Below are 11992 nucleotides of genomic sequence, written 5' to 3'. Positions count from 1 at the left end.
GAAAAAGATGTCAAAGGCATACAGATAGGTAAGGAAGAAGTCAAACTCTCACTGTTTGCAGATGATGTGCTACTATATTTAGAAAATCCTAAAGACTCTACCAAGAAGCTTTTAGAAGCAATAGATTTATATAGCAAAGTGGCAGGCTACAAAATTAGCATGCAACAGTTAATGGCCTTCTTATACACAAATAATGATACAGAAGAAATCAATATTAAAAATCCCATTCAAAAAATAAAAAAAATAAATTTAAAAAAATCCCAGAAATAATTTTCAAGCTTATTATGATTCCTTAAGCTCTCTTTTAAATAAACAAATCTTTTGTTCATTGGGAAAAAATTTATTGGTTCTTCTCCTTTATTACTTGGGGCCTATATCTCTATTTTGTTATTGGAAAAAATAAAAAGTAGTCACATATTACTTGTCTTTTTTAGATATAAAACTCTTTTTATATTTGACTTTTCATTGTACTTAAACTTTTCTATGTTGACTAGATTTCCAAAATCTCTAGAAAAAGTTGAGCACATTGTATAAACTCACAGTTGTTCATGTGAAGTCTATGTGATTTTTGCAATAATTCTTAAAAACAAAATGAGGAGAGCTGGAAGGTCCAGCTCACGACATGAAACTCACCACAAAGAGTGATAAGTGAAGTAAGAGAAATAACTACATTGAAAACTATCATAACAAAGTGAATGAATGAGGAAAGTAGAAAGCCTGTCTAGAGTACAGGTGAGGGTGGGGTGGGAAGGAGGGAAATTTGGGACATTGTGATGGGAATGTTGCACTGGTGAAGGGAGGGGTGTTCCTTACATGACTAAAATCCAACTACAATCATGTTTTTAATCAAGGTGTTTAAATTAAGATATTAATAAAAATGAACATGAAGATCAATAAAAATAATGAATGTATAATAAAAATATTTTTAAATTAATAAAGAAGTCTATATGAAGAAAAAAATCCCATTCACATTAATGACACAGAAGCTCAAATACCTTATAGTCCACTTAACTAAAGAGGTGAAGAACCTATACCAGGAAAACTACAAAACACTCCTTCAAGAAATAAAAGAGGACACAAGGAAATAGAGATACATGCCCTGTTCATGGATTGGGAGGATTAATATAATTAAAATAACAATACTCCCCAAAGCAGTATACAGATTTAATGCAATTCATCTAAGGATACCCATGACATTCTTCAAAGAAGTTGATCAAACATTCCTGAAATTCATATGAGAAAATAAATATCCATGAATAGCTAGGGCAGCCATTAGGGAAAAAAATGGGAGGCATCACTTTCCCCAACTTTAAATTGTATTACAAAGCAATAGTTATTAAACAGCATGGTATTGAAATATTGACCCTTGTATCAATGGAATAGACTTGAGTATTTAGAAAATGTTCCCCATGTTGCACTGGTGAAAGGGGATATTCCTTACATAACTGAAACCCAACTACAGTCATATTTGTAGTCAAGGTGTTTAAATAAAGATATTAGTTAAAAAAAGAAAATGTCCCCCAAACATACAATCAATTAATTTTTGATAAAGGGGCAAGAAATGCAAAATGGAGCAAGAAAAGCCTTTCAACAAGTGGTGCTGGGATGACTGGTTGGCCATATGCAAAAAAGGGAACTCAGACCTCTATCTAACACCATGCACAAATGTAAAAATCAAATTGATTAAAGACCTTGATATCAGACCCAAAACCATAAGCTATATAGAACAATATATAGGTAAAACACTCCATGACATTGAGACTAAAGGCATCTCGAGGAGGAAACAGCACTATCCACAAAAGTGGAAGGGGAGATAAACAGATGTGACTATATTAAGCTTCTGCATCTCAAAGGAAATAGTGATGAAGATACAAAGATCATCCACAGAAAGGGAGAAACTATTCACCCAATACCCATCTGATACGGAGTTAATATCTAGGATATACACGGTACTGACAGAACCTAACAAGAAAATAAGTCTGTTATCAAAAAACAATGAGAAGAAATGAGCAGACACTTCTTCAAAGAAGAAATACAAATGGACAAAAGACACATGAAAAAATGTTGCACATCACTGATCATCAGGGAGATGCAAATCAAAACAACACCATCTCTCATGCCACAGAGAATGGCACACATCACAAAGAATAAGAACGATCAGTTTGGGCAGGGATGTGAAGTAAAGGAACTCTCACTTCTTGTGGGAATGCTGTCGAGTCCAGCCTTTCTGGAGTAGAATATGGAGATTCCTCAAAAAACGGGAAATTGAACTCCCATATAATCCAGCTATCCCACTCCTAGGGATATATCCTAGGAACATAAAGGTATGATACAATAATGCCTTGTGCATGCCTCTATTCATCACAGCACTATTTAAAATAGCCAGAATCCGTAAACAACCCAGATGCCCGACAACAAATGAGTGGCTAAAGAAACTTTGGTACATATACACAATGGAATATTATGCCCAGCTGTCAGGAAAAATGAAGTCATAAAATTTTCCTATACATGAATGGACATAGAAACTATTATGCTGAGTGAAATAAGTCAGAGGGAGAGAGATAGACACAAAATAGTTTCACTCATCTGTGAGTTTTAAGAAAAATTTTCCGGCCCGGAGAGATAGCACAGCGGTGTTTGCCTTGCAAGCAGCCGATCCAGAACCAAAGGTGGATGGTTCGAATCCCGGTGTCCCATATGGTCCCCCGTGCCTGCCAGGAGCTATTTCTGAGCAGACAGCCAGGAGTAACCCCTGAGCACTGCCGGGTGTGACCCAAAAACCAAAAAAAAAAAAAAAAGAAAATTTTTCCATTATGCCTTTTGAGATAGTCTGAGGGGCATAAGATTCAGGGCACATTTTTCTGATGCATAGTGGTCTTGTGGAGTTTGAGAGATGGTTTTAGCAGTCAGAGATCAGGTAGTGTCCTCAACCCGAGGGTCCCTCTGGAACTGGATCCAGTAGAGGGTATAGTCTACATTGAGTGGAGGTGGGAGAAAAAAGAAACAGGCTTACAGAGTTGATGTCTATGACTCAGGTATCTACATACAGATATGACACATCTACAGCATCATATGCCCAGTGCCTCTGACCCTAGTAATATAAAATGCAACATTTCAAAACACTGTTCGTACCAATTTGGGAAATTACCACCAGGTGGCAGAAGCATATAAGCTAGCTTTTCTTTCCTTCCTTCCTTCCTTCTTTCCTTCCTTCCTTCCTTCCTTCCTTCCTTCCTTCCTTCCTTCCTTCCTTCCTTCCTTCCTTCCTTCCTTCCTTCCTTCCTTCCTTCCTTCCTTCCTTCTTTCTTTCTTATTTCTATGTCTTTCTTTTTTCCTCTCTGTCCCTTTCTTACTTTCTTTTTTCTTTCTCTCTTTCCTTCTCTTTCTTCTTTCTTCTTTCTTTTCTTTCTTTCTTTCTTTCTTTCTTTCTTTCTTTCTTTCTTTCTTTCTTTCTTTCTTTCTTTCTTTCTTTCTTTCTTTCTTTCTTTCTTTCTTTCTTTCTTTCTTTCTTTCTTTCTTTCTTTCTTTCTTTCTTTCTTTCTTTCTTTCTCTTTTTCTTTCCCTTTTCTCTTTCCTTCTTTCTTTCTTCATTTCTTTCTCTTTCATTTTCTTCTTTCTCTTTCCTTCTTTCTTCTTTTCTTTCTAGATGTGAGATTAAACCTTATTAAATCTTTTTTCCTTCTTTTATTATTATTAGTTATTATTATTATGTGTAGTCAACTTGCAGAGCAGGAAAGCATATTATATTTTAAAAAATCATAAAAATGAAACCAAAGGGGGGCAGAACGGTGGCACAAGAGGTAAGGCATTCGCCTTGCCCGCGCTAGCATAGGACAGACTGTGGTTCGATCCCCCAGCGACCCATATGGTCCCCCAAGCCAGGAGTGATTTCCGAGTGCATAGCCAGGAGTAATCCCTGAGCATCACCGGGTGTGCCCCCCCCCCCCAAAAAAATGAAACCAAACATTTTATTGTTGTAATGGATACTTTTATGTACATTGGAGGAAACAGCTTGAGCACACTGGTTTTAGGTGAGAGGATGTGGTTAGAGGTTGAGTCTAGATAGAAGTCTAGTCTTTTATGGCCAAAGTTATATTTTTGTTTGTTTGGGTTTTTTGGGGGGTTGGGTAACACCCGGCAGCACTCAGGAGTTACTCCTGGCTCTATGTTCAGAAATAGCTCCTGGCAGAAGGGGGACCATATCGGATGCAGGGATTTGAACCACCGACCTTCTGCATGCAAGTAAGTTAAAATAGCCTTCAAAGTTGTCACAAGGATTAAAGGAAATATATACTTGGTTCAAAATCCTTTTTTGGTTTTGACTGTGTGAAAAATAAAAGTGTATTGGCACTACAGACAATGACTTGGGTTGGACAACCTCGTATGCCTGGAGCGTAGAGTTGGTCTTATGCCAAAAATCTTGATTTTTCTTAAGTTTCTTAAGTATGCTTGATTTTTCTTAAGTTTTACTATAGGAATTTACTTATGAGTCTTATTTTAATCCCTAGCATCATTTATGTGTTCTGAGTGTGATCACAGTGGCACTGAGATTTGCTATCTTTTTTTTTTTTTTTGTGGTTTTTGGGTCACACCTGGCAGTGCTCAGGGGTTATTCCTGGCTCCAGGCTCAGAAATTGCTCCTGGCAGGCACGGGGGACCATATGGGGCGCCAGATTTCGAACCAATGACCTCCTGCATGAAAGGCAAATGCCTTACCTCCATGCTATCTCTCAGGCCCGAGATTTGCTATCTTTAGTACCTCAACCATGTGTGTAACCCTTGGAAACCACTGCAACTGGAAGTTGCATGAGTATTGTTATTAGAGAATGTGATCCTTAAATAAGCAACTAGAAGATCTGTGTTACAAAAGAGAAAAGAGCTGGAAGTTCCAGCTCACCTCAGGAAGCTCACCACAAAGAGTGATGAGTTTAGTTAGATAAATAACTACATTGTGAACTGTCCTAATAATGAGAATGTATGAGGGAAATTGAGAACCTGTTTAGAGTACAGGCGGGGGTCGGGTGGGGAGGAGGGAGACTTGGGACATTGGTGATGGGAATGTTGCACTGGTGATGGGTGGTGTTCTTTATATGACTGAAACCCAAACACAATCATGTAAAAAAATATATATATCATGATTTCTAAAAAAAAAAAGAAAATTTGTGTTAATTAATTATTTTACAGGGCTCTCCACTCACCAAAAGATAACACATATTATTCTCCAGCATACATGCAACATTCGCTGCTACAGCTTTCACAGGGGAACACAAAATAAGAGTCAATAAAGCCAGTAAGATATAAATTATATCTAGTATCTTTTTAGATCACAATGCTATCAAGGTAGAAATTAACCATAAAAAGAAACCCAGGGAAACTCAAATATTTGGAGACTAAACAACATACTATTGAATAATTGTTTGGTAAATCATTTACTGTGAGTAAGTCACAGGGAAAAATAAAGGAATTCCTGACCATAATTGAGAATAAAAACATGAGTTTTTAAAACTTATGGGGTGAAGCAATGCAGTGCTCAGAGGGATGTTCATAGAAATACAGGCTTACATGAAGAAGCAAGAAAAGACTCAGATAGACAATCAATCCTGAATAACCAAATCAATTCTGAGGAAAAAGGACGTATGAGGCATTCAATTCCTTTATATTACATCAATTTATAAAACAGTTACAATCACAACAGAATTCTAGAATGAAAATACCCTCCCCTCAGATCAGTGGTATACAATTCAGAGTCCTGAAGTAAACCCTCAAATGTGGCTAGTTAATTTATAACAAAGCAGCTAAATACATAAAATGTAAGCGCAAGAGCCTTTTTTTCTAAACAAAAGATGTTAGGGAAACTAGTTAGTCCCATGCAAAAGAATAAAAATTGATCTGCTGAGCCGAAGCGATAGCACAGCGGTAAAGCATTTGTCTTGCAAGTGGCCAAACCTGGACGAACCCCGGTTCGATTCCCAGCATTCCATATGGTCCCCCGAGTCTGCCAGGAGCGATTTCTGATCAAGTCAGGAGTAACTCCTGAGTGCCGCCGGGTGTGACCCAAAAATAAAAAAATAAATAGATCTGCTATCACACAGCATAGATAAAAGTTAACACAGAATGAATTGAAGACTAGATATTAGGGGCTAATGAGAGAGTACAGTGTTAAAGATGCTTTTCTGACATGTGGCAGACCAAGACTTGATCTCTGAGGTGCCCCATATGGTCCTCTGAGCCCCTGAGCCCCTGGTTCCTGTGAACCCAGAGGAGAGCACAGAGTTAGAGTAAGCTCCAAGCACTTCTGGATGTGACCCCAAACAAAAATAAAACAAAAATCCTAAATAGTAGATTCGAAGATCCATAAAATATACAGAATAAAGCATGATGTTCGCTTCAGTGATGCCATCAATGATTTGATGCCATAGTAAGGGAAAAACCAAGCAAAAATAAATAAATGGAATTATATCAATCAAGAACCACTGACATTGTAGAAGAAATTATCACTGAAATAACAATACATTCCAACGAACTAAAGAAAATATATAACATAATCTAACATAGGAATAATATCAAGATACACAAATCATTCACAAAATAAAACAAGAAACAAACAACAACATATGGGCTAGATTGTTGGTTTTTTTTTTTTTTTTTTTTTTAGAAAACACATTAAGTTTATTACAGGTGTAGTTTAAAATCAGAAAACAAGCCACAACTAATGCCTGACAGAAGAAATGTACCATACTGGTTTGATTAACTATAGGAATTTACATTGTAGAAATAATTTAATATCCAAAATTGGACAAAAATAACAATCATGTGATAGAAGATGAGAAAGCAAACATCAAAATAACACTGAATTTTCTTTTCATTAGAAACAAAAAGGACTACTATAAAACTACAACAAAATATAGCTTAATTTAGAAACTTTCAAAACTCAAAAATTATAGGAAATGCAAATATAAAATATTCAACAAACTTGTCATCTGATTAGTGTAAATATGCTACTAACTGAAGTTAATTTTTTAAATATTTTGTGTAATATAATGTATTAAATACAGAAGCCCAGTGATTTTCATTAATAGTATGCATTAAGTTTATCTCTGAAAAATTCTTTTAAGAATTTATAATTTTAAAAAGTGCATAATAGCTATATGAGGTTTACAAAAAACTTTTTAAACTCATATTTTCATCTCCAGTAATCTAGGTATTATTAAAACATAAACAATTTTGAAACTGCCTTTTTATAAAAAAAAAACATCAAATATCTAATTTTCATATTGGAAAACTCATCTCAAATAATTAAAAAGATGAGTCCCCCCCACTGGAATACCAAGTTCTAAATAAATATTTTTATAACTTTTTCTGTTAAAAATTTTTTTCTTTTGTTTCTTTAGAAAACTTTTGAATAGAACACACTAATAAACAGTACAATTATCATTCAGTACCTAAATTTTTAGGTAAAATATACTAAATTTTAATTTTGTTTTGGTCTATGGAGATTAGTAAAAATATCACTCTTAAGCTGATAGTATCCTGGGTTTTATTTAAATTTTAAGGGGTGGGAGGGAAAAATATCATAGGTTAAAATGAGTCATAAGGGCCAGGGAGAGGGCTCTAAAGGCTGATGTGCATTCTCTGCATGTGGGAGTCCAGGTTTGATCCCCAATACTCCCTGATACCCCCAAGCACCACCAGGTATTATAACCCCCAAAGAGAAAATGAACCATATAAATGGACAGATTCCACTTAAATAAAAAGAACTAAAATTCAAAATAAAAATGGAATTAAGACAGCTCTAAAATAAAATAATAAAATAAAAATTTATCAATCCAAAACAATATAATTCCTTTAAAAGTTGTGTATATAATCTAAACAAAAACAAAAACAAAAAAATCAAAACATTACACAGATACGATGCAGCATTAGCTGCTTTTACTTCAGTGAATAAAAAAAATAATGATCACAATTCAAAGGATGGCAATTTAATATGAATATATGCACCTTACCAGAGATGTTTGTTTACTTCCAGAGAACACCTTAGCAAATTTATATTTCTCACAAAGTCAATATAATTGCTGTAAAAAAAATCAATTGTGGTTCTGAATACCCATTCGCAGTTGATCTCAACAACGTATCTGATGGAGGGGACTGATTCTCTGTGACAGGCAGAAGCATGTGGTAGTCATCAGTCCCAAGTGGAAGAGCTAGTGGTAAAGTCATATCAGAAGGCTTTACATCCAACGTTTCTGATAAGGGACTTTTTTTGTAAGGAATCTTGTTCACCCAAGGTATGATCTTCTACACTGGAATCCAGAGTTTTATCTGCACCAGAATGAACTTTTGTTTTGTGTTTCTTTAAATTCTTAATATCTGTATAAGAATTTCCACACAACTCACAGATAAACGGTCTTTCTCCTGTATGGGAACGAAAGCATTTGTTGAACTCTCCTGAGGAAATAAAACTTTTCCCACAAATACCACATATATACGGTTTTTCACCTGTATGTTTTCGAGAGTGAGTAATAAGAGAACTAGAAACATCAAATGCCTTTCCACAGGTACCACATACATAAGGCTTTTCTCCCGTATGCCTACGAACATGATAGGTCAGTGTGCTGGCTTGAGCAAATCTCTGTCCACATCTATCACAGACATATGGCTTCTCTCCACTATGCTTCCATGATGCATGCGACTATGGAAGACTAGTTGGCATTTCTGAGCAAATCCTTTGTCACATAATTCACATTTGTATGGCTTTTCACCTGCCAAGATTTAATGTTCCTGTATAGATAAACTCCAACAGTTTCTGAAATCCATCAGCCTTCACTTGACTCTGATCAAGAAAGACATTGTTCTCGGAAGTGCTTCTGTAGATCGCGCCAAAATACTCACTAAAGGAGGCAAGCACGTTCCTATGAGCTTTAAACTGGAATTCCCCAATCACAATGGTGCAGCCGCAAAGAAAACCTGCTTCTCGCTGTTTGTTCAGTCTCTCTAAAAGGTGTTCACAGTGGTGCGAATACTGCATTTTGGGATCAGAATAGAAGGTCACCCTTGTTCTATCGGAAAAAGGGAGCAAGGTTTCCTCACCCTCTTGCTTCCATCTTGGGGGTGAGGGGAGATCACAGTTTTGCATGCGGCTGACCCAGATCTCATCCTCAACATCCTATACAGTCCCCCTACCCCACCAGGAGTGGTTCCTGAGTGCAGAGTTAGGAGTAACCCCTGAGCACCATAGGTGTGACCCCCCCCAAAAATAAACCACAAAGAAGATAAAAGAAGATATACTCGTATTATTTGAAAAGTGCAGGTCAAAACTACAATGCGATGCCACTTAGCATCAGAGAGAGTGGCCTATATAAAAAGGGTGCTGGACATATAGAGGTACTAATTAGATTATTGATGAGAAATATTGATAATTTGGTAGTATGGTAAATTATACCCCTAAAATGTGAAGATTTATATGATTATAAACCAATGAAGAAAGTATAAATCTCAGTGAGGGCATATGCAGTCTCTATGTCAAGTTTAAAAACTCCCTTGAAGCACTATAAACAAGCATGTACCATCTCTGGTCATCTCAGTTATAACAATAAAAAGGAGAAGGGAATAAATAAAATTAAATTAAAGGCTTATTTCTGGCTCTATGCTCAGGGATCACTCCTGACAGGCTTATAGGATACAAGGGATTAAACCCAGGTCAGTTGGCTAAAAGGCATGTGCCCTATCTACTGTACTAACACTCTGGCCTCTGAAAAAATGTCAATGTCTCTGTACTGCTTATAGAAAGAACTCAGTACTACTTAGCATTGCATCAAGTCCCCCCCTTACAGTCTGGTACTTCCCTAAAGAAACCTAGTACTTTAGGCCAATAGTTCATTTCATAAAGCTGTAGTGTGTTGTAGTTAGCCCAAGGAACATTATAAATAATTTGATAGAATAGTAGTTAAAATACTGAAGTACTGAAATATGCTAGTTTAATAATAGTATTATTATAGTCTTAAAGGTATGCAACAGTAAACACCGAGAGATTGACTTCTTCCTTTCCTATATATGCCCTTGATATCTTTTCCTTGCCCAATTCCTATGGCAAGTACTTCTAGTACTATAGTAAATAGAAGTGGTGAGACTGGGCGACCTTGTCTTGTGACAGATCTTAGAGTCTTTCCCCATTAAATACAATGTTTGACATGAACTGGTGATAAATGGCTCTGACTATATTGAGGAAAGTTCCTTCAATTCCAATTTGTTGAGAATTTTTTTTATCATGATGGGTACTGGATCTTGTCTGCTTTCTTTACATCTATTGCTATGATCATATGGTTCTTATTTTTTCTTTTATTGATATTGTGTGTTATGTTGATTGATTTGCATATGTTAAACCATTCTTTCATGAGTGAATCCAACTTAATCATGATGTATGACTTTTTTGATGAATTGTTGAATTCTATTTGCTACTATTTTGTTGAGGATCTTTGCATCTGTGTTTAAGGATATAGCCTGTAATTTTTTTTTCAAAATATGGGAAGAAGAGATAAACAGAAACTTCCTCAAAGAAGAAATACAGATGGCCAAAAAGCACATAAAAATGCTTCACATAATGAGGCCAGAGCAATAACACAGTGAATAGGATATTTGTTTTGCATACAACCAACCTGGGCACAGTTCCTGGCAGCCCATATGGTTTCCCGAGGCTGCTGGGAATCTTTTCTGAGCACAGAACCAGGAGTAACCCCTGAACACTGCCAGGTGTCTCCCCCTATGCAATAAAACAAAACAAATAAAAAGCTCCATAACATTAATCATTGTGGAGATACAAATGAAAACAACAATGAGACATCTTCTCACACCACAGAGACTGGCATTCAGCAAAAAGAACAGCACTGACTAGTGCTGGCATGGATGAGGGAAGAAAGGGAGTCTCTTTCACTGTTGGTGGAAATGTCAACTGGTTCAGTCTTTGGGAAAAATAATATGGATTTTTCTCCAAAAAACTATAAATTGAGCTTCCATTTAACCCAGCAACACCACTCCTAGGAATATACCCTAAGGGTCTCAAAACACAATGCAGAAGAGCCCTCTGCAGGCCTATGTTCATTGTAGGACTGTTCATAATAGCCAAGTGCCTAAAAACAGATGCGTAGATAAAGAAACCATGCTCCATCTATGTAACTCAGCTTGGGAAGGCAGAGTAAGGCTCTCACCAAGGAAGTCTAGCAAAGGTTCCACAAAGCCAACTCTCACTAGGCCCCTGAAAGTAGCCTTAACAGGTAATCATGTAGGAGAAGCTACCCCCCAGATGGGGGTGATAGGATTTATAAGAATGGTACAAACTGTTAGCTCATAGCCTGTTTTCCCCTAAAAACATTGAGGCCATACTCTGATTTCCCCTAACCTGATTGTCTGAAATCCTTGGCACCTGATTAGCTGAGCACATTATAAGTATCCCACTCTTATCTAAAAGGAATGAGTTATCTCCCAAAGTTTCTCCCAGAGGATCTGACACATGTGATATCCTGCCCAAAGCTTAGCCTCCAGATCATCACCTGGATTGCTACATAACCAGCTTAACTTTCACATTTACATGGTGGAATACTATGCAGCTGTTCAGAAAATGAAGTAATAAAAGTTACTTATACGTGGATTGGCATGGAGAGTAGTATGCTGCGGAAAATGAATCAGAGGGAGGGATAGACAGAATTACTGCACTCATTTATGGAAATTAAGAAAAGATAGTATGGAAATAATATTCAAAGACAATAGATATGAGGTCCAGGAGGACCAGTCTATGGTAGGAAGTGTGCACAAATAGTGGGGGGGTGGAGTAAAGTTAGGGCAGAGAAGGGACCACTGTGACAGTGATATTTGGAAAGGATTACTTTGGACAAGAACTGGGTGCTGAAGGAAGGTAAAGTGTTATACATGATACCCCTTTAATAACAATATTGCAAACCACAGTGTCTAAGAGGAAAAGGAGAAATAGAAGAGAAATGTC

The 11992-nt window shown here is 36.6% G+C and overlaps 1 protein-coding gene across 1 annotated transcript; it reads right to left on the bottom strand.

The window, feature by feature from the left end:
* Positions 1–8052: 8052 nt before the first annotated feature.
* On the bottom strand, positions 8053–9133 carry LOC125997162 (myoneurin-like). The gene is given in 4 exon segments (XM_049765611.1): positions 8053–8259; positions 8261–8673; positions 8676–8759; positions 8890–9133. Coding segments are annotated over 4 exon segments (948 nt in total).
* Between the last annotated feature and the right edge of the window lie 2859 nt (positions 9134–11992).

The sequence above is a fragment of the Suncus etruscus genome, chromosome 19 (genome assembly GCF_024139225.1).
Source record: "Suncus etruscus isolate mSunEtr1 chromosome 19, mSunEtr1.pri.cur, whole genome shotgun sequence".
Taxonomy (NCBI): domain Eukaryota; kingdom Metazoa; phylum Chordata; class Mammalia; order Eulipotyphla; family Soricidae; genus Suncus; species Suncus etruscus.
This window is presented reverse-complemented; position numbering and strand designations above follow the sequence as displayed.